The following is a 24,840-nucleotide window of genomic DNA, read 5'->3' on the forward strand; positions in this document are numbered from 1 at the left end:
CTGCACGGGCACACAGGGAATGATGACGTCACACGCCACCTTATGGACCCCATAGCAGCCAAAGTAAGTACAATTTCAAAATTCCGTTGCTATACCCATATACAGGGAGGGGTTTTTGACACTTTCAGAACTAAAAAGAATTTTTTCCCGAGAATTTATTTCTTGCGCACTGGGGGGTGTCATATTTATAGGCCGCGCAGTTAAAGGGTTAAATATGCCAAAACTATAGGACAGAAGAAAAAGAGGTGATATGATCACTACGTATAAAATAGTAACAGAAATCGATAAAATTGATAGGGAAGAATTCCTGAGACCTGGAACTTCAAGAACAAGAGGTCATAGATTTAAACTCAGTAAACACAGATACAGAAGAAATATAAGAAAATTCAGTTTCGCAAACAGAGTGGTAGAGAGTTAGAACAAGTTAGGCGAGAAGGTGGTGGAGGCCAAAGCCGTCAGTAATTTCAAAGCGTTATATGACAATGCTGGGAAGACGGGACACCACGAGCGTAGCTCTCATCCTATAACTACACTTAGGTAATTACACTTAAGTAATCACAATACAACAGAGCTACAACTACGACAGGCAGCAACCTTACAACAATCAGCACTGATCAGAACAAACTCGATATGCCTTCGCATCATGGACCTGCCAGAAAAGCCTCCCAGTCTAACTACCTGAAATAGAGTATGTAACCTCAATCGACCAGATACTCAAACATCAGTACACTGTGATCACTCATTCCCAAGGGGGGGCTTCGAAATCGATTTCCTTGATGTTGCAGTCAGAGTGAAGACGAGGTCAAGTCTCGCTGGTTCATTGTTGCCCCTCATTCTTGTGGGTCCCCTGACATGCTGACTTAAAAAGTTTTTTGTAGCCATCTCCAACAGTTTAGCTCTCCATGTTTCCTCACCTCCATGTGGTTCCTTGTTTTCCCAGTCTATCCTTCCGTGATTGAAGTCTCCCATGATGAGTAGATGGATCTACAGTATTTCTAGAGGCAGAAGTGGCTGCTCTCTCAATTATAGTATTAACTGCCATGATGTTTCTGTTATACTCTTGCCTGGGTCTTCTATCATTTGGAGGAGGGTTATATATCACTGCTAATCCTACTCTTGATCCTCCCAACTTCATAGTGCCTGTTATGCAGTCTCTGAATGCATTGCAGCCTGGGATAACCATCTCCTCCAAACTCCATTCCTTTCTTATCAGTAGGGCTATTTTGCCTCTTCACCTTCCTTCCCTCTCTCTCCTTATTACAGTGTAGTCCTAGGGGAAACACCCGCATTCTTTATGATTCCTGAGAGTTTTGTTTCCGCGGGTTCAATTACATCCAGGTTCCCTTCTTGTGCTCTTTCCCTAAGTTCACTTGCCTTGCTTGTAATCCCATCTATATTCAAGTACACTACCTTGAAACTGACTCTCTTCTTTCCATCCTCAGTTTCTGTTGATTATTTTCATTATTTATAAGAAAGTAAGAGCGGGTGTTGTTAGCGATACTCTAGGGTACGGCAATCCCGTACCTTACACCAAAAAATTTGTGCCCGAGTTCCAGGAATTTGTTGCTAGAGAGGAGTTCTTGCCCCAACAAGTTTTTAATTGTGACGAAACTGGCCTGTTTAGGTAGAAAATGACGAAGAGGACCTACATCATGCAAGAGGAACAATCATTGCTTGGCTACAAACAGATGAAGGATCAGCTTACCCTCGTGCTCTGTGCCAATGCAAGTGGCGATTGCAAGGTCAAGCCACTGCTTGTCTACCACTCAGAAAATCCATGAGTGTTCAAGGCGTGTAAAGTGCAGAAGATGCGACTGAATGTGATGTGGAGGTCTAGTAAGAAATTCTGGGTCACGCGGATATTCTTCAGTGAATGGGTCAATGATGTTTTTGGTCCCGCAGTGAGGAAATATCTTGAAGAGAAGCAGTTACCACTCAAGGCCTTGCTTGTGCTCGATAATGCTCCTGCACATCCTCCACAGATGCAAGATGATTTGTTTCCCGAAAATCATTTCATCAACATCAAGTTTCTTCCTCCCAACACCACTCTACTCCTCCAACCCATGGACCAGAAAGTCATTGCCAACTTTAAGAAGCTCTACATGAAGGCCTTGTTGGAGAGGTGTGTTGATGTGATAGACAATACAGAGCTGACCCCTCAAAGAATTCTGGAAGAACCACTTCAATATCCTGGGTGCCTTACGTTTGATCGATAAGGCCTGGGATGGAGTGATACGGAGGACCCTAAACTCTGCATGGCAAAACCTGTGGCCTGAGGGTGTCCCTGAGCTTGACTTCAAAGGTTTCGGTCCTGCACTTGCATCTGCATCTGCACCTGTGGAAGACCCGGACGTGCATCTAGTGGATGATATTGTTGCTCTGGGGCACACTTTGGGTCTGGAGTTGGATGCTGCTGATGTGCAAGAGTTAGTGGAGGAGCACAGTGAGGAACTGACCACTGAGGAACTCCTGGAACTTCATAAGGAGCTGAGTCAAGAGGGGGTACAAGAGCTCTCATCAGGGGAGGAAAAGGTAAGGGAAGATGCAGCCTCTTCCAGTGAGATCAGGAAAGTGTTGGAAATGTTTGAAAAGGTGACCCCATTCTTGGAAAAGCATCACCCTGATAAAGCAGTGACAACCCAGTGTGTGAACGTGTTTAATGACAATTTGCTGTCTCGTTTTATGAACATCCTAAAACGAAGACAAAAGCAATTGTCAATAAACATGTTCTTTGGAAAGGTAGAGAAAATTGAAATTGAAATAAGTTTATTGAGGTAAAATACACACAAAGGTATGAGGTAGCTCAAGCTATTCTCACCCCGTTCAGTACATCATGTTAACACATACATAGACACAAGGTCGAGAAAAGACTAGCAAGTGATAGTGAACCACAACCCGGTCCCAGTGGGGTGAAATTCCCAAGGAGAGAGAGCCTGCCTGACTCACGAGGTGGATTCTCCTTCCACTCCGTAACCCCTCTCCTCCTTCCCACCTCCCCATCGTCTCCCTCAAGCCAGCAACGACTCTTCATAAGGTAAAGTACATGTGCAATTGAAAATACAGTAGTAAAACAAAACATTTATATTTACATTATAAAATGTCACATTGACGTTTCTTTGGGAGGAACGAATTAATTTCACCAGTATTTCCATTATTTTTAAAGGGAAATTCGTTTCTAAAGACGAGCGTTTCACATGACGAGATAGGTACTGGAACGGATTAAATTCGTTAATCGAGGCTCCACTGTATAAAGAATATAACCAATCCTGTGAAAACCATGAGGTAATCTTATCATGCATATCTAATTAAATTGGTCAATTAAAAATGTTCACGTTCACATTGAAAACTTACCTCAGAGCTCCTGCAGCAACTACTCTGACTTCTATACTTGGATCCTTCAAAAGGACAGCCACTTTTCCTACTATCATACTGTTCACAATATCAGAGAGCACTTGTTCATCTAGAGCTATGGCAGCAAGAGTGTTCAGACCGTTCACACGCTCCTCCATCACTGAGCTGGTCATCTGAAAGAAAAACAAAGTACTGTAAGTAAATGCTTAGAATTAAGGAATATGGTAAAAATATAGGCACTGAAAGTAAGAAAGTAAATTAAATCAAGTAGTCTAAGCCAAAAAATCAGCAATGAATATAATGAAATGCCCTTTTCTGGGCGAGCCCCAGAGGCTCCCTGGAGCATCGGGCTGATATTAGCTAGACAGTATTAGTCTGGGGCTTCAGCAAATTGGAGTTCTGCCTACTGGGACAACGAGCCAGAACCTGGCCCCCCTCAGAGAAGTGCACGGAGCAATGGCCTAAAGAAACCCCAATGCTTTTGGGAATATTCCATGTCTGCCATCGACCGGGGTTAGTTAGGTACCCAGAAAGATAGGCATCCCAAAACCAACCTCACCTGGTAGAAAATTGCAAACCCAAGACCGAACAGAGACCTAGAACTCCCACAAAAGAAACAGGGAAACAAGCAAACAAAACAAGCTACTTGTTCGCGCAACTCCCTTCCTCCACAGGAGGGGAAGGGGGAAGCCCTGGACCCCCGCACCAGCAGCTTGTCTCCCCAGTTCGGTGACTGAGCTAACAAAAACAAAACTGCCGACCGGAAGGAGGGAGGGTGTCAGGGATCCTCCGGGGCTCACCCAGAAAATGGCATTTTATTACATTCAATGCTGGTTTTCTGTGGGGGAGCACCGTCGGCTCCCTGGACCAACATATACAAAGATAAGTAAAAGAGGGACTTACCCGGGAGGCGGCATCACCATGTGCCTCAACTTGAAGACAAGACAACTGGCTGCAAGCAGCGGCCCAAGGCCACACAAGAACGACTTGGACCCCAAAGCATTCACCAAATAACAGGCTGCCAGGACCCTGTTCAACCTCCAAAACCCCTGTGGTCGAATGTCAGCCCAGGACATGTTCCCAAACACAGTCAAAAGAGCAGCATATTTATGAACATCATGGGCACAAGGGTATATCGCAGGGTGACTAGACTTAATGACCCTGCGGACTGCCTGAGACCCGAGCCCTGGAACAGGGAACGAGGGAAAATCAGATCAACTGAAGCGCCCCCGGCCACAGAAGCCGAGGCGCGCAAGTAACGGCGAAGACCCGGACAGAACACATGATGCACCTCCGGCCGAACCAACCAAACATCAATAACCCACAGACCCTTCTGGAAACCCAATGTCTCATTCTTCGCCAAAAAAGAGGGAGACAGCTGCAACTGAACAAAACGTCAACCAGGACCTAACGAGCCGAAACCCCTGTGCCAGGAGAGCATGATGCTCAGTGACCCGATCCCCAGAGGCTAAAGCCAACAGAAACAGAGACTTCTGAAATCAGTCTTGGACCGAAGGGGCCACTACAAACTGAGGAGTACAAGGAGAGGCGAGCACCCGGTCCAAAGACTAGGACAGCTCAGGAAGAGCATAGGCAGACCAGACGTGACACAAAGCACAAGAAAGCTTACAGAACGGAGCAAAAGTGACACCAACCCTGACCTCAAGCTGGAGCGGCTTCGAAAACGCCACACGATAAGAGGCGACAGTATTTGGCATAAGATGACGGTTTTGAAAAAGACAAGAAAGGAAGGACAAAACAACCCAAACGGAAACAGACGACAACCTACGAAGAAAGAGAAAATGGTGAAAGGAACGCCAAGAGACTTTATACTGTCGCTGAGACGAAAACCGTAGGTGGAACACCATTCACCCTTAAATAGTGCAAAACATACATATACGATGGGAATAACTGTCACAGAATGGTGCACATCATACATATACGATTAACCCTTAAATTGTGCATCGCATCATATGATGCTTTGACCGACTTGCAGTAAATTGCGCATCGCATCATGTACAGTAATGCTTTGGAGTACTACACAAGATTTAAACGGCCCGCGGATACACGGGGTTCACCACACCTTCAGACCTTCATCAGGGCTCTTGTAAACAGACTCCATTTTTTTTAAAAATCGTGGCCCAAATTCCCGGGTGTTAGGGGCCTCTGTATTGAGTGAGCTACCAAGCCTGACGCACGCAGCATGAGCTCTCAGCACTGCTGTTCAGCTTGTGACCACAGCATTGCCTAAAAATGCCATAATATACTTGTTCATGCTATTATGTAGCGATGATATTATTACAGAAGACCCCTGACTGTGATAAAACTGACCAGGGTTCTGATAATAGCAGGATTGTGGTGATATTTAGCGCTGTGCGCCATGGAGGGAGGAGTAATGCTGTGGGAGGGAAGGTGGTGGTGATGTCTTCTGACTGTGTGTGGCCACCTTTTATTGACTGCACTCACCATACCAGCTTAGTGGTTCGCTATGGTGAACACAAATGTAGATACTTATATATAAAGTGTGTATAGAGGGTATAAACAGCAAGAGGAGTAGGTTGGGAGCCGCCATTTTGGTGAGGGCGGTGGCGTCGTCTGCACGATTTATCATGTTGTTTACTGGTTACCACGATGGTCTTTGGGCACCATACCAGTTTACTTGTACAAGTATGGTGAATAAAACAGGTAGATATTTATATATAATGTGTGTATATAGTGTAATAACACCACAAACAGTATTGTTGGAGGAGAAATATTAGTGCATCTGGCCTTGAGGGCGGCAGCCAGCTGACTGTGTGAGGTCCTACGTCTTTGTGCCTTTACTCACCACACAAGCTTAGATGTACAGTTATGGTGAACAAAACATGTAAATACTTATATATAACGTCTGTATATAAAAGCAAAAACAGTATGGTGGGTGGAGAATGGTGGCAAGTCAGGCGAGGTGAGTGAGGGAGGGAGTGGCAGCCAGTGGCGGGCTGCCACTGGCTGCCACTGCCACTGCCATTCAGCATACCAACTTAGTGGTTCGTTATTGTGAACACAAATGTAGATACTTATATATAGCGTCTGTATATAGTGAATAAAAGCAAAAACAGTATTGTGGGAAGAGAATGTGGGTGAGTCAGGTGACTTGAGGGAAGGCGTGAGTGGCTGGCTGGTACACGGCGGTCGGTCACTCCTCGTTACTTTTTGACTCATAATAGCAACTTAGTGGTTCGTTATGGTGAACAAAACATGCAGATACTTATATATAACCTGTGTATATAGTGTAATAATCGACAAAGTATTTGTTCACTGTTTGATGAACATAATTGAATCAACAATATGCACACCATATTTTTGAGTACAGCGATGATTCACTCATTTTATTATATAAATATATCACACTACACACTATTGAATAATATTACAGCAAAAAAACTATGAAAAATCAATCAGAGACACTGAAATAATTAGGTAATTATCTCTTTGTAGCAACTCCGGCCTGACAGCTGGCGAGCAACAGACCATCTGGGACGCACGCTGAGTCAGCGCCTGTTTTTTGCCAGATTTCCTCGCCCTATAGCGGGCAATATATGCCACTTACGATTTTTTTTATTATTTTTCCCATGATCAGTGAACACAAATTAACAGGTTAGGAAGAAAAAATATTTTTTTTTTTTTTTTTGTATGCGCCTGTGGGTGTCAAATGGCATATAGCCTTGCGCCATTTAAGGGTTAAGGGACTAGCGCACGATTTTAAATGCACTGCAAGGTATAGGGGAAGCTATAGTCCATTGAACCCTGATTGTAAACAGACGCTATCTTAGAAAAAATCCACCGTAGGCCGCCATTGCCTGCAGGCCTCGGTTACCCGACAGAGACCATGGCGAGAGCATCACGTTCCAGCAATCGACCCGCTTAGCACAGAGTGCATTGCAAGCTTTAACTGAGGAGGAAATTCATCAGGAATTTTTCCAGGAGGGTGATGAACCTGATATTGATGACTCCGACATAGATCAGGACTACACATAGCCCTCAGATGTGGATACAACAGATGATGAGAGTGAGCATGCGGGTGCCATGAGAGTTAGGCCTAGTCTGTTACCCATGCCTCCTCGCCCACACTCAACACCAGTTCGCGCCCAACCACATAGATCATGTGTTACTCTGCAAGATGATGTTGTTTTGGACAATGAGTCTGAGGATGGTGAATCATTTTCTGGTTTTAGTGATTTAGAATCGGAGAATAGTTTCACTATCACTAGTGCCAGTGGAGTGCTTGGTGTTGCCAAACAACATTTTGTCATGTCAGCAGCATCTGGCCCAGCCAAGTGCCACCACATGGGGACATTGATGAACAAAGTCCCTCATCATCAGGTAATTTTCCCTCATTGTCCCCTTCCTGCCCCTACTGTTGCTAGACGGGCTTCAGCTCCTGGTCCACGGATTCCTTGCTGTGGACCGTCCTGCTGTTGCCTCTCGGAAGACACCAGGTGTATTTGTGTGGAGTTATGGGGAAGATTTTGTTTCAGAAATTCCCACCTTTGACTTTAACCCTTAAATGGCGCATGGCTATATACCATTTGACACCCACAGGCGCATAAAAAAAAAAAAATTCTTCCTAACCTGTTAAGTCATGTTCCCTGATCACGTGAAAAATAAAAAAATAATTCAATTGTACTTACCAGCGACATAATTGAGCCGACAAGATGGGTGATGACGTCACAATTTGCATGCTCGCTCATGCACTGTGCGTCCCAGAGGCGTCGCACGCAGTCTTCAAGCAGCCAGAGTTGCCACGAATTTATTTTCGCATCATTATTTACAGTGTCTAGGCGTGTATTCTTTGCAATATTAGTCACTAATTGTGTTGCACATAATGTTACTTCACAGTTATTGTCAATATATGTTGCATACATCGAGTACAGTATACACATGCGCATACAAACGTTTTCCATTACGGCATTATATTATATACAGTAATCACAATATTCATTATTTTACATGTACACACTAGCACGCACTATGTACAGGTTTTTGCACTAGTATTGCACATTTAGAAATCTTGGAGCGAGTGGTAGTCGTTGAAGCAGTCGACAGCACACAATGCAACTCCACACCCTTCACACCATGTTTGCACCATTCTACATTTCTGTTCTCTTCGTTTTGTTGTTTTACAAACTATGCAAGCACGTTGGCCTCTTGCACGCTTTCCACCTGGTGGCAAATTCTTTAGTCTGTGTTGCTGAAAGGCATCTATGTGAGCGAGCCTGGGTGTTGCCGCATGCTGCAACACTGGGTTCATGATTGGTCTTCGTATGCCAGGGACTTCTTGACCAAACTTTGCTAATAACTGTGTTGCAAGTGTAAAAGCAAATGAACGGAAAATAGGTTTACGTCCAGTTTTCACCAGATACAAATTATAGCAGTTCAACATGCTCATGTCAACAAGATGGAAAAACACTTTTTTCGTCTACTTCAATGTTTTCCGCACACACTCGATAGTGCCAATCATCATATCAGCCTTATCAAACGCATGTTGATATTGTAGTCAAGAACACAATCTGGCTTTTATACTGGTTCTCTCGTTACACGGTGCACCTTGCCACTGTTCAACATTGTACCCTCATGAACTGTTGTCAGCAGGTTCACTTCTCTCGTCTTTCCACCGAAATGAGTATTTGATCACATTTCCGTACCTGGCACTCACCAACTGCAAGTCCACCGCCAAACACTGGCATTTCCCTTCTTCGTGCCTTTACTGTGCCAACCAACCCGGTTCTATTTTCAATCAAGAACCTAGCTAGCAATGGACTTGTATAGTAATTATCTGTGTATAGGATGTGGCCCTTGTTCATCCATGGTGCCATCAGTGACTTCACCACACTACCAGAGAAACCATGTTCGTCGTTACTGGGAATGTCTACATCGCTAGCTGAATACAGAATCATGTGTAACACGTATCCTGTTTCACAGTCACACAGTACAAAGAATTTCAATCCAAATCTGTTTCGTTTGGAGTGAATATACAGTACAACCTCGATTCAACGTACCCCGATTCAACGAATCTCCGGCTAGTTCGCACACTTTTCAGGCCGAATTTACTCACCCGGTTCGACGAACAATGGTTCGCCGAAGCGAGGGATGTTCGGATTTGCTTACGATGTCCAGACAGAGTTCACAGACTGGTGGAAAACTTTCCCATTCTATAACAGATTACAATTAATAATTCTCTCATATGACAAGTTGGATCACACAAGTGGATCACACAAGTGGACCACACAAATGGACCACACATGTGGACCACAAGTGGTCCACAAGCTTACGATTTTGGGACAGAGTTCACAGAGTGGTGGAAAACTTTCTCATTCTATCACAGATTACAATTAATAATTCCTTCATAAGAAGTTGGATCACACAAGTGAACCATATGAACCAAACACCAGCCAAAATGGTCCACACAAACACCAGCCAAAATGGTCCACACAAACATCAGCCAGAGTGATCCACACAAGTGAACAACTGAGTTTCCATGATTTTCGTTCACTGATTTGGGGCACACGTATCTTTGTACATTAATTTAAAGGATGAAGCGTGATTACCTAGCTACATGTGGTAAAATCTCCTTATAGACATTTTCTGTGATGAAACAAGATGAGTGAGGGTGGACAGATAAGAGAATACTGTACTGTAAACCTCACTTTACAGTGAGGTTTCACTCACTTTCGTCTGTGTGTCGTCATAGTTCAGTGACCCATGACTTTTGAAAGTTTCATATTAATAAATAATTTCTAAAACCAGTGTTTTAATAGCTTTTTATTATCCTAATTAAACTAAACTAAATAAAACCGAAAATATGCTGTAACATGATAGACATCTGCTCTTTGAGAAATTACTGTATGTTATTGGAACAACTCTAGCATGAGTGGACGGGTCTAATCCCTGTACACACACCATGCTTGTTTCCTCCCGCCCTCCCTCTCTCCCCCTCCCTCCCTCCCTCCCTCTACCCCTCTCTCTCTCTCTCTCTCCCTCTATCTCTCTCTCTCTCTCCCCCTCTCTCTCTCTCTCTCTCTCTCTCTCTCTCTCTCTCTCTCTCTCTCTCTCTCTCTCTCTCTCTCTCTCTCTCTCCCCCTCTCTCTCTCTCCCCCCCCTCTCTCTCTCCCCCCCTCTCTCTCACTCTCCCCCTCTCTCTCACTCCCCCCCCCCCACTCTCTCTCTCTCTCTCTCTCTCTCTCTCTCTCTCTCTCTCTCTCTCTCTCTCTCTCTCTCTCTCTCTCTCTCTCTCTCTCTCTCTCTCTCTCTCTCTCTCCATCCATCCCCCTCCCTCCATCCATCCCCTCCATCCATCCATCCCCCTCCCTCCATCCATTCATCCCCTCCCTCCATCCATCCATCCCCTCCCTCCATCCATCCATCCCCTCCATCCATCCATCCCCTCCCTCCATCTATCCATCCATCCCCTCCCTCCATCCATCCATCCATCCCCTCCCTCCATCCATCCATCCCCTCCCTCCATCCATCCATCCATCCCCTCCCTCCATCCATCCATCCATCCATCCATCCATCCATCCCCTCCCTCCATCCATCCATCCCCTCCATCCATCCATCCATCCCCTCCATCCATCCAACCATCTATCCATCCCCTCCATCCATCCATCCATCCATCCCCTCCCTCCATCCATCCATCCATCCCCTCCATCCATCCATCCATCCCCTCCATCCCTCCCTCCATCCATCCATCCCCTCCCTCCATCCATCCATCCCCTCCCTCCATCCATCCATCCATCCCCTCCATCCATCCATCCATCCCCTCCCTCCATCCATCCATCCCCTCCCTCCATCCATCCATCCATCCATCCCCTCCCTCCATCCATCCATCCATCTCCTCCATCCATCCATCCATCCCCTCCCTCCATCCATCCATCCATCTCCTCCATCCATCCATCCATCCCCTCCATCCATCCATCCATCCATCCATCCATCCCCTCCCTCCATCCATCCATCCCCTCCCTCCCACCATCCATCCATCCCCTCCCTCCATCCATCCATCCATCCATCCCCTCCATCCATCCATCCATCCATCCCCTCCCTCCATCCATCCATCCCCTCCCTCCATCCATCCATCCCCTCCCTCCATCCATCCATCCCCTCCCTCCCTCCCTCCATCCATCCATCCATCCCCTCCCTCCATCCATCCATCCATCCCCTCCATCCATCCCCTCCCTCCATCCATCCATCCATCCCCTCCCTCCATCCATCCATCCATCCATCCATCCATCCATCCATCCATCCATCCCCTCCATCCATCCCCTCCCTCCCTCCATCCATCCCCTCCCTCCCTCCATCCATCCCCTCCCTCCATCCATCCATCCATCCCCTCCATCCATCCCCTTCCTCCCTCCATCCATCCATCCATCCCCTTCCTCCCTCCATCCATCCATCCATCCATCCCCTTCCTCCCTCCATCCATCCATCCATCCATCCCCTCCCTCCATCCATCCATCCATCCCCCCTCCATCCATCCATCCATCCCCTTTCTCCCTCCATCCATCCAGAATTGAAGAAACAAATCAAGTTAAAAAAAAAAGTTAACTGGGTCAGAGTTAGGGTTATCAGCGAGTCGGTCCCTTCACCACCACCGACACACCTCCCCCCCCACCCCTACAGCCCATACACACACACCCTCAAATCATCCATCCCTCCCTCCATCCTACCATCAATCCATCTCCATCCTCTCCTTCCCTGCCTCCCTCCCAAGCTCTGCCTGCCTCCCTCCGTGCCTGTCTCCCTCCGTGCCTGCCTCCCTCCCTGCCTCTCCCTTACAAGCTCTGCCTGCCCACCTCCCTCCCAACCTCCCACTGATTTGTGGCAGACGTATCTTTGTAAATTAATTTAAAGGCTGAAGCGTGATTAGCTAGCTACATGTCGTAAAATCTCCATATAGACATTTTCTGTGATAAAACAAGGTGAGTGAGGGTGGACAGATAAGGGAATACTGTTCTGTAAACCTCACTTGGTTTTCCTTCGTCTGTGTCGTTATAGTTCAGTGACCCATGACTTTGAAAGTTTCAGACTAATAAATCATTTCTAAAACCAATGCTTTAATAGCTTTTTATTATCCTAATTAAACTAAACTAAATAAAACCGAAAATATACTGTAATATGATAGACATCTGCTATTTGAGAAATTATTTGTTATTGGAACAACTCCAGCGTGAGCGAGTGGACGGGTCTAATCCCTGTACACACCATGCGTTTCTCGTTTCAATTCGTCGCCACAGTTCAGTGACTACGGCTTCGAAATAATAAAATTAATAAATCATTTAATCAATGGTCATTTAACAGATGATGAGATTATACAAAATGTTACTGGCACTGTTGACTTTCCCAGCACCAGCACAGCCGTACCCAGCGCCAGCACAGCCGTACCCAGCACCAGCACAGCTGTACCCAGCACCAGCACAGCCGTACCCAGCACCAGCACAGCTGTACCCAGCACCAGCACAGCAGTACCCAGCACCAGCACAGCCGTACCCAGCACCAGCACAGCCGTACCCAGCACCAGCACAGCCGTACCCAGCACCAGCACAGCCGTACCCAGCACCAGCACAGCCGTACCCAGCACCAGCACAGCCGTACCCAGCACCAGCACAGCTGTACCCAGCACCAACACAAAAGCAGCTGAAGCCAACACAGCAGCAGCGAGCACCAGCAAAGCTGATGCAAACATCTAAAAACATCGTGTGTGAAGTGAACAATTAGAATAAGTGTTAAATTCAAGTGTGTACATAGTGTTAAAATTAAAGTTGCAATAATTCTAATGTACAATAGTTTTCAAGAACTGTATTGTAGTACTCAACATACAGCAAAACCACTTTTAATAATACAGTGCTAACGGCTTAATGCACTGCAGTACCTATTTACTGTAGAGCATTCACAACTTCACAAAACTTCAAGATGGACATAACTCCAACAATAAGGTAAATACATGAATTACAGAATTTTTAGTAGAGTAGTAAAATATAGGTACAGTAAGTAATATGATACAATGCATTTTTATTGTGTACAAGAAAAAAAAAAGAAACTGACGCAAACGCCTCTTGAAGGTCACCTCTTGCAACGAATCCAACGCTCCAACGAACTGGGGGTGGTCCCATATAGTACGTTGAATCGAGGTTGTACTGTACTGTTTGAATGAAACACGTTCTTTGAAAAGTACAAGGGATTTGTCAATCACCAGCTTCTGTGCTGGTACGTAAAGATCTCTGAATTTTCCAATCACTTCATTCATATAGTGCCTCACTCGCCAAAGTCTATCATCCTCTGTCCGGGCCTCATTACTTGCAAAATGCAGACACCTGAGGAGTATCTGAAATCTGTCTCGGGACATATATTTCCTGAAGAAAGGTGTTGGAATAGTCAGATCTTTGCTCCAGTAATCTGTGAGAGCATGTTTGACACAGTGTTTCATCAACATACATATCGCTAAAAACACATACATTCACCTATATGGGTGGTTTTCCAACTTTGCAATCGTGAAAATTCTGTTCTCTCTTTTCTAATGAGATGAGCCGCATGAAGGTTCGTTTGTGTACAATATATTCCATGAGCAATATATTCCATCATAGAATGCTGTAAAATAATCACCTCTGTAATCCCAACGTCATTATTGTCAAAGGCAGGAATTCGGGGACTAAAACCAGCACCATCATTCCACACTAGTACACCTGATGTCCTGCGAGGCGCAGGGGACACAACAGGGGCACTACGGCGAGGAAGCGATGCACCCTGTGGACCAGGAGCTGAAGCCCGTCTCCGCACAGTACGACCGCTACGTACACGTGAGGTAGAAGTACGTGAACATGAGGCTCTTGGTGCCTCATGTTGTTCCATGCGGTGGCGCTTTGCTGGGCGAGACGTTACTGACGTGACAAAATCTCGCCCAGTAACATCACTGGTACTGGCACCAGGCTCGGTAACACTATGTTCTGATTCCACTTCACTAAAACCAGAAAAAGTCAGCTTCCTCTGACTCATCACCGAAAATATCCTCAGACTCTAAATAAGCACAGGAACTGTGTGGTCGAGGGTGAACTAGGGTAGACACTGGGCGAGGTGGCATGGGTGAGCGTATAGGCCTCGCCATGGGAGGCGGCTGTATCTCATTTTTACTGTCCGTGCTATCATCATCAGTCACTTGTGTGTAGTCTTTATCAATATCAGAGTCATCAAAGTCACTTTCCTCACCATCGGAAAATAATTCACTGGTTATTTGCTCTTGGGTGAGTGATTGCGTGGGGCGTGCCCGGGAAGCGATCGGCCGTGCGCTCGACATGGTGGCTGCTGGGTAACTGAGGCCTCCCACACGATAGTAGCGTGAGCTGGATTTTTTTTCAAAATGGCGGCTATTTACTATAGCCCCTGGGTAGTGTATGGGGGACCCCCTATACCCCGCGGGCCTTTCAAATCGTGCGCGGTACTCCAAAGCATCATATGATGCGATGCGCAATTTACTGCAAGTCGGTCAAAGCATCATATGATGCAATGTGCAATTTAAGGGTTAAAGATGTTGGGATTATCGACCTTTTCCCTGATACAGGTGACGATGTGTGTGAAAAGAAAATCTTTACCGCATATTTTGATGTGCCGCTCATTGAACATATTGTTCGGGAAACGAACAAATATGTGGCTGATCTCACTGGTGAAGAGTTATCAGATTTTTCACTGTTACAGTGTTGGAAAGATATGATTGTAGGTGAAATGTTTGTGTTTTTGGCACTGTGTATGTTGATGAAACATTGTGTCAAATCAACCATTATTGGAGCAAAGACCAGACTGTTCCAACACCACTGTTTGGGAAATAATGTATATGTCTCAAAACAGATTTGTGATACTCCTCAGGTGTCTTCATTTTGCAAGTAATGAAGACGAGGCACAGGATGATAGGCTTTGGAGGGTGAGGTACGTCCTGAATGAACGTGTTGAAAAGTTCAGAGATTTCTCCGTACCAGCTCAGAAGCTGGTGATTGATGAATGCCTTGTGCTTTTCAAAGGACGTGCTGCCTTCAAGCAGTATATTCCCCTCCAAGCACCACCAATTTGGATTGAAATTCTTTGTACTTTGTGACTGTGAAACAGAAATTGTGTTACAGATGACAATGTATTCTGATACAAATGTAGACATTCCTGCTAATGACAAACGTGATTTCTCAAGAAGTGTGGTGAAGTCACTGCTTGCACCATGGCTGAACAAGGACTACATATTATACATTGGTAACTATTATACCAGTCCCTTGTTAACACTTTCCCACACACAGCAGAAGCCTGTGTAACTTTCCCCTCGTGCGCCTAGCGTTTCGGGCGACCGCGCAGCAACACTGAAATGTTGAAACTCTTTTCGATCTGCTCACCTTAATTTTCCATGTACAGTATGTATTTAATTTTGGTATCAATTTGTTCACAAGAGAATGCTCTAGAGGAATATATATATAAAATTTCACTAAAGCTGACGTGAGACCCGCCCCAAATAAAAAACTATGGCGATCATTAGCCGTGAGTGCCAAACAGCAATGAAATGTTTATGCTCTTTTCAGGTTTGTCAACCCCAGAATTGTTCTATATCATTAATTTTGGTATCACTGTGATCGCAATAAAATTCCACACACAGAAATATGAATATAATGTACAAAACATGGACGCGCCCCACCCGCAAGACGGTGGAAAGTTGCCCAAGGGTTATCTGTTACCGCACGCCCAACTGCATATGAGCTACACCCCTACTGAATAGTTCATACTCTGTTCATGTTTTTGACCTTAATTTTCGATGTACGTGTTTCATTTTGGTATCGATGTGTTCTCAATGAAATGTTCTAGAGGAACATATATATAACATATCACCAAAGGTAATGTGATGCCGGCACCAAATAAAAAACTAAGTCGTTTGTTAGCCGTGCACCCCAAACAGCGTGAACATGTTGTTACTCTTTTCAGGTTTATCAAGTCCAAACTTGTTCGACATCGTTCTCTTTTGTATCACTGTGATCGCAATAAAATTTCCTACACAGACATATGCATATAAATTAGACAACATGGGCGCGCCTCACCCGCAACGACCCCTAAAGTCGCCGAAGCCTTACCGGCTAGAGCACACTCATTGCCACACCCGCTACACCCAATACACCAGAGACACACACATACAGTTTGCTAACAGAAGTTTTTGTGCAACATTGTTCATTGTGGTATCAAATTATTTGCAATAAAATGCTCTAAATAGACAGACAAATATAAGCAATAACAACCTCAATATAAATAAGCAATACCAATAACAAAGTATAAAGCGGTAATATATTTATAAAACCTTATACAGTGGTACCTCGCATAACGAATTTAATCCGTTCCATGTTCGTCATGTGAAACGGACGTCATACAAAACGAGTGTCCCCCCATGTAACCAGTGTGATGCACTGTGTTTATTGTGAAATATCCCCAGTGTGCATGACATCAAATGCTCCCCAAAATATAATTTTTCTTTGTAAAATGATAAATTACCATCCCTGAACATGTCTATGTAAAAATAATTACCAAATTCCACTTACTTTGGCTGTGAGGGCGTGGACAAGGTGCGCTGTGACGTCATCAGGGGCTGGTCGCCCGTGTGTGAAGCTCCCAGACACGGTCGCGCAGGCCATTCAAGCACCGCGTGTTGCCACAAATATATTTTCAAATATTTTTTCTATGCATTTCCAATGCGGTTTTATTTGTTTCTTTTATAGTATATGATGCATATTTGTGACCTTTACAATATGTATACAGTAGAATGTTCATAATTTTTCCATGAAACTGTGATACATGTGTCAGTAATGTGTCCACAATAAATGTTTATTGTCACAATATTACGTGGTAAAAATTCAATAAAATTACAATATGTACAGTTTCACATACTATTTACACAGTAACACACTGTATTACACACTCAGTACTTTGGAGGTGCGTAATAGTCAATGAAGTAGTCCATGGTACACAGCGCGACTTTGCTCTCCTTGCACCAGCTACAGATAGATTTTTGTTTCCTGTTTCATCGTTCTGTGTGCTTGCACATAACGCACTCGCGTGCACCCTTGGCTTTAGTACTTGTAGGTGGTATGTAGCCAAGCTTGTAAAGCATAAAGTAGTATTGAAACGATTATAGGAAAAGCTCAATTTGTAAGGTAGTCTTGAAAAGATCGCTTTGTAAGGTCCCCCACAGGAAGAGATTCAGCTAGCCTCAAAGAGTGTCCATCAGTCAGGAAGAGATTCAGGTATTCTTGAAAATATCAATGACCACCACCATCACCATGGAAGCACTTCATCTATGCTACTTGTATCAGATGCATCATCACTGAACGCAGAAAACGATTCATCTATGTATCATCTATATACATTAGAGATGGCAAGGGTGGAGCTCAGAGCTACACGTGGATATGCTCGCTGTATCATCCTCATAGGTGCTGTATCACTGGCATCCGACCGTTGTGTTAAGCCCTTATTGCGCCTAGCTTCGCCAATGTTATGACCCTTATGTTCTTCAAACAATAGGGTCTGAATTGCACCGACTGAGCACAGTCTTTCAACACCGTGTGGGACAGGTGTTTGAGAGCCAGAGGCGCATGTGCCACAAATGGTTGCTCACGCAGTACTAACCCAGCCAGCAGCCCTTGTCTTTCATATTCGTTATAGCAAAAGGTTCGTTCAGTGTTTGTTGGGTAGGCTGCTCCATTATGACAATCTTTCTTTGTTTCAAATGTGTTCCATTTGTTTTGTATTTGTCACTTACGTCTCAATAATGGAGCAGCCTACCCGACAAACACTGAACGAACCTCTATGACATTTGTCCATTTTTCAAATTGTTTCAACAGTTCTTTTATTTTTCGTTTTTTTTTTTTTTTTTTTTTAAGAAACATGGAGCAGCCGACCTGTAGACCACCGAACGAACCTTTTTGACATTTGTACTGGTTTTCAAAATTCTTCATTTTTTTTATTATATACGTTTTTTTGTATGTAAGAAACATGGAGCAGCCTACCTGCCGACCACCGAACGAACCTTTTGCTATAAGACAAATGAAAAATAAATATTGAACACATTTGAAGAAAGGAAAATGTCATAATGGTTTATTCAGTGTATGTAAGGTAGGCTTCTCCATTATTGAGACGTAAATGACAAATACAAAACAAATGGAACACATTTGAAACAAAGATTGTTATAATGGAGCAGCTTACCTGCCGAACACCGAACAAACCTTTTTGACATTTGTTGTATATCAGACATTTCATTTCTTTTTTCCTACAAAAACGTCAATGCTTTGCAACATCTCAGCAGTCACCCCTTTATATCCCAGCATCATTAGCATCTTTAAACAAGAACAACATATTTTTATGTGCATCGTCGGAGGCGTCTAAGAATGTGCAAGAAGCAGCGCGACCCCACCATGTGGTGTTGACGTTACTCAAACCTGCGTTCGTCATATGGGACAATTTGACGCCGATCGGGCCGTTCGTTACCCAAAATATTCGTCTTTTGGGGCAATCGTTATGCAAGGTACCACTGTACATTGTGTTTGTACTTACCTACGGAATGATGATGGTAGAACAATAAGTTGAGCATTTTGTGATCCACTCCACCTACTTCAGGAAAATGTTCTTGAAGTTGCTCAACAGATGTTTTGTAGATAGAGTGAATGTGTGCAGAGGCGCTATTTTTTCGCCGCCCAAATACCCTATTGTGGTGGTATTTTGTGTAGCAGGGTGTCACACACAGTGCAACTCCACATGTCTTGCACTCATACTTAGAATCCTTTCTTATTCCAGACTTGTAGCAAACACGACATCTTCGACGTTTTGCGTGTTCGACGATGGCATGGGTCAAATTCTTATTGAGATGATGTTCTGAATCCACAATACGTGGCTTTTTCTTAGGAGGACGACGACGACTGGTACTAGGAGCCGCTTCATGTTCTGAGTCAGATGAGGTGTCGTCTGCTCAAGGTGTCGAAGGAAATAGAGGACGCCTCACACCAGATGGTCCCGGTCTGCCAACATTGCCATCATCACCATTTATATCCGGAGCATGTGCAATGGGGTTATCTGTGTTAGGCCACTCATCATTTTCCCACCTCAACAAGGACCTTATTGCTACCTCATGAAACTGGAGCAAGGCCATATTTTTCTGATCACTGCTGTAGGTCTTGTACAACACATATGCATTATGGAGAGCTATTTGCAGGAAATAAAAGGTAATTTTTTTGGTCCACTGGTGACATATTCGTGTGAACTTGTAATATTTTACCATCAGGTCAAAGTGATCAACACCTTTCATGTAGGTATTGTAGTCACATATTGCATTTGGTTTGTTTACAGTTACAAGGTTCACTGAAGTTGTTCCGTCACGTTTCCGCACTCTTTTCCTTCGTTCAACTTCCTGTGTGTCAGCATTGTGGCAGTTTGTGATTAGTGAGACCACTCGCTTGTCTTTCCACAGGATTATACTGTAAATGTATTATCCTTGCGGCTGAATAGGGTTGTATCCACGGGAATTTTACCCTTTGCTTGCTGTTGCAGATGCTTGGGAGCGCCACGCTGTAATCTGATGGTTCCACACGTGTAAACACCATGTTGACGTAGCTGTTCTGTGAGGTTGACAGAATTATAGTAGTTATCCATATACAGATGATAACCCTTGTACATTAGGGGCCGAATCAAGCCCATGACTGTCTCCACTGTTGTTTTACCAATTCTGGAATACACCTTGAAGTCATATATGTAGCCAGATGTTCCAGTGAAACGGTCTACAGATGGTGGAGTGTTGTCAGTACACCAGGCATCTTCAGGATCTGTTTGTTGAGTACGTCCTGCACACTTTCGAATAGGAGGCTGTGGACATCCCTCGTCGTCGTCCTCAGAATCCTCACTTTCCTCACTCTCCTCAATCGTTGACTCAGCATCATCTGCCGCCTCTGTATCACTGTTGAAATCACTGACCCGTTCTTCCCCCTCAATATCTGTGTCAATATCGGATAATTCTTTAATCAAACCTGGTATTTTTGTTGGTGTAAGCCGAACACTGCAAAATTTACAGTAGAGCATACTTAGCTTATCCTCTTTGGTTGATTTCTTTGTTTTTTTCGGCATTGAAGTGCTCTGTCCTTGACCCTGATCCATCGTGTAACATATATAAAGTGTTGGAAAAACACGGGCACAAATATAAATGCCGATAATAGCCGAGATTTGCACAAGTTCGAGACACGAGCGGGCGGCGTTCCGGTCACGAGCTAAGAAAAACTGGTGGAAGACTTTCATGCGATGGAAAGACAGAGGTGTAGTGAACATGTTGACCACCATCACAATGGTATAATGCTGAACAGTGTCAAGGTGAACAAAACCATGAAACCACCATTATACAGTATAAGCCAGATTGTGTGATGGACTATAACATCAACATGTTTTTGGTGGATAAATGTGATATGATGGTGGGGGCAGTCGAGTGTGTACGGAAAACAGTGAAGTGGACCAAGACGATGTTTTTCCACCTTGTTGATGTAACAATGCTGAACAGTTAGACAGGAGACTACGTGGGAGCCAGTGCATGAGGCTTTGTGTACATGTGTGTAGGCGGTATGAGGAAAAAATAGTGAACAGTGATTCGTGGAACAGTGAAGTGGAACGGGTATCACAACACACATACAAGTTGGAAATGTAGGAAAATCGTGCATAGAATATTATAAATATAGAATACTAGAAATATAGAATAGTGGCAAGAGGCGGCATCAGCTAGGCTGTGTTTACACAAGCCACAAGGCCTACCCCAGGGCAGTCCCACAGTGATAAAATACGGAAAATATATAGTGTAATATGGAAATGTGGCTCTAGGAATTAGTAATAAAGTGAGTGAGTACCATTACAAGCCAGAAATTAGGCAGAAAATTCCTTGAAAGAATACAAGCAAAGAATAAATTAGTGTTATAAATCGAGTAACTGGAAACTGGCGACATCAACCTGGGACAACAAGAGGTCAACTGTACCACACCGGGGACCCTCTTCGCTACCCTACGCTAAGTACCTGCCACAAAGTTTGAACAATATAACATACATAATATTACAAATATACGGTATACATATAATATTATAAATATTATATAAATATATACATATAATTTTATAAAGAGTTAAAAGGACTGACATCAACAAGTGATCCATACTTTGAAGCACAAATACACTACAATACATCAGACAATGAAGAGGTGTGGCAAGTGTTCGGCAGTACTGGGAAAGCGTAATGCTGGCGTCAAGTGTTGCATCTGTAACATAAGATTTCACCTGGGCTGTGCAGAATTGTCTCCAGGATGCACAAAAAGGCAAGGAATTTACTGGGTTTGCAAAGATGACAGATTAATGTTGGAGAACATAACTAAACTGATGAAAAACATTCCCGAGTCACAGAGATTATCATTCACAGAAAAGCTACCAGTGATATATGCGGACTGGGAAAAGTCAACATTGGATAAGGACCAAAACTCAGGAACAGATAGTTTAGAGAACCGCAGCAGTAGTGTGGAGGAAGAGGCTATTGTGGTACAAAATAACAGCAATATTGCAGAGCCAGGTAATATAAACGATGAGAGCAACAGTGAGACAGAGTGCATAAATGAAGGAATTGACACGAAAGACGGAGATGGCTCCAATAAAGAGGTAGACAAGACAGACACAGGTATAAATACCTTGAAAAATGCAAAACCGGAACATATTTGCAAATTCTACGCTAAAGGAATATGCAAATATGGAAAATTAGGAGCAAAATGCAATTTTCTGCATCCTCGAAAATGCAGGAACATGTTGGCGAGGGGTACATGCCGTTTTGGAACAGGGTGTAGATACTTTCACCCTAAATTATGTAAATTTTCAATTAGGGACAGAAAATGCTACAATCTTCAGTGTCCGGAATTCCACGTGAGAGGTACACAGTAGTAGGCCCAAGACAAACAAGAAGCGAGAAGGGCTATTCAATAAATTCAATTTTAATAATAAGAGGATAGACTGGGAGAAAATAAACAGGGAACTTACAAAGATTCAATGGGAAAATGTTCTAAGAAATAAAAATCCTACACAAGGAATAGAAAAACCGACTTCTGAAGCATATGAAGTCTGTGTGAAACATGTTCCTTTGAGGAAAGCCAGAAAGAGGTCCAATGTAGAAAGAGAACGCAGACGACATTACAAAAGGAGGAAGAAATTAATGGAAATGCTTAAGCAGACACGACTCTCCATACAGAGAAGAAATAATTTAAACAGGGAGATTGAAGAAATCGAACAGAGACTGAAGCATTCCTATCACACTGAAGAAAGGCAACTAGAACAGAAAACAATTCAAGGAATAAAGAAAAACTCAAAATATTTCTTCACATATGCTAAATTAAAAGCGAAAACCACTGCCAGTATTGGACCTATTCGTATTAGTGAAGGTTCATACACTGAGGATGACAAAGACATTAATGAAATCCTAAAAAAGCAGTATGAGGACATGTTTAGCACTCCGATACTCAGCATGAAAGTGGAAGATTCGGACAATTTCTTTATGAATGATACTCAAACACCTGTAAATATAACTTATATCAACACGAGCGTGGCAGATTTTGAAAGAGAAATTGACAATATGCCCATGCACTCAGCCCTGGGTTCAGACTCATGGAATTCAATATTTATAAAGAAATGCAAAGTGCCAGTAGCACAGACACTCAGTGTAGTGTGGAGGAAGAGCTTGGACACAGGGGAGATACCAGATGCGCTTAAAGCAGCAGACATTGCCCCTCTACACAAGGGTGGTAGCAAAGCATTGGCAAAGAATTATAGACCAGTTGCACTAACGTCCCACATAATAATAGTATTTGAGAGAGTGATCAGGAGTCAGGTCACTAGATTCATGGAAACCAATGACCTCCACAATCCAGGCCAACATGGATTTAGAGCAGGAAGATCATGCCTCTCACAGCTACTTGACCACTATGACAAAATCACTGAGGCATTAGAGGAAAAACATAATGCAGATGTCGTATACACAGATTTTGCAAAGGCATTCGACAAATGTGACCATGGAGTGATTGCACACAAAATGAGGTCAATGGGTATAACTGGTAAAGTAGGACGCTGGATACTCAATTTCCTGTCGAACAGAACACAAAGAGTAACAGTCAATCAAGTAAAATCGAGTCCGAGCGCAGTTAAAAGCTCTGTACCTCAAGGTACAGTCCTTGCACCACTACTGTTCCCTATTCTCATATCAGATTAGACAAAAACCTAAGTCACAGCTTCGTGTCATCCTTTGCAGATGATACAAAAATCAGTATGAAAATTACCTCTGCTGAAGACATTGATAAACTCCAAACAGATATTAACAAAGTTTTTGATTGGGCAGCAGAAAATTACATGATGTTTAACAGTGATAAATTCCAGGTACTCAAATACAGCAAAAATGAGAATCTTAAACATAATACAGGGTACAAAACACAAACGAATCTGCCCATAGTAGGAAAACAGCATGTCAAGGATTTGGGAATAATGATGTCCGACGACCTAACGTTTAGGGAGCATAACCAAGCAAGTATTGTGTCAGCCAGAAAAATGATAGGATGGATTACGAGAACCTTCAAGTCCAGAGATCCCATCACAATGGTTGTACTCTTCAAATCACTTGTGTTGTCCCGTCTTCAGTACTAATCAGTACTCACTTCCCCCTTCAGAGCAGGAGAGATTGCTGAAATTGAGGGAATACAGAGAACATATACGGCACGCATAAACGAGATAAAGCACCTAAATTATTGGGATCGTCTCAAAGCTCTCCAAATGTACTCACTAGAAAGGAGACGAGAGAGATATCAAATAATATACACATGGAAAATATTGGAGGGACAGATCCCAAATCTGCACAGTAAAATAACAACGTACTGGAGTGAACGACATGGAAGAAAATGCAGAATAGAACCAGTGAAGAGCAGAGGTGCATACAGAGGTGTATGAACATCAGAGGTCCACGGTTGTTCAACGTCCTACCAGCGAGCATCAGGAATATTACAGGAACAACCGTGAACATCTTCAAGAGGAAATTAGATTGTTTCCTTCAAGGAGTGCTGGACCAACCGGGCTGTGGTGGGTATGTGGGCCTGCGGGCCGCTCCAAGCAACAGCCTGGTGGACCAAACTCTCACAAGTCAAGCCTGGCCTCGAGCCGGGCTTGGGGAGTAGAAGAACTCCCAGGACCCCATCAACCAGGTATCAACCAGGTATCAACCAGTTACAATATGTATCTTGTGAAAATGGGTGGAAAACCAAATTTCCGTGCATTCAGTTTTACTGTAGTAACACTATTATTAGAAAAGTTTGGCAAACCAATTCCTGGCATACAAAGACCCATTGTGAACCCAGTATTGCACCATGCTCCCACACCCAGGCTCACTTTCAAGGAGGCCTTTCTGACACA

The 24,840-nt window shown here is 43.8% G+C and overlaps 1 protein-coding gene across 4 annotated transcripts in view; it reads right to left on the bottom strand.

The window, feature by feature from the left end:
* The window catches only part of LOC123760113 (HEAT repeat-containing protein 3), a 237,276-nt gene that overhangs the window by 201,451 nt on the left and 10,985 nt on the right, over nt 1–24,840 (bottom strand). For 2 of the 4 annotated variants that reach the window (XM_069325425.1, XM_045745599.2), the window contains exon 2: nt 3,352–3,524. In XM_069325425.1, the coding sequence (XP_069181526.1) occupies nt 3,352–3,524 (173 nt within the window). Of the gene's footprint in view, nt 1–3,351; nt 3,525–8,021; nt 9,891–24,840 lie in introns of those variants that run through there. The other 2 variants (XM_045745596.2, XM_045745597.2) reach the window with 2 other exon arrangements.

Source organism: Procambarus clarkii, chromosome 16, assembly GCF_040958095.1.
Source record: "Procambarus clarkii isolate CNS0578487 chromosome 16, FALCON_Pclarkii_2.0, whole genome shotgun sequence".
Lineage (NCBI taxonomy): Eukaryota > Metazoa > Arthropoda > Malacostraca > Decapoda > Cambaridae > Procambarus > Procambarus clarkii.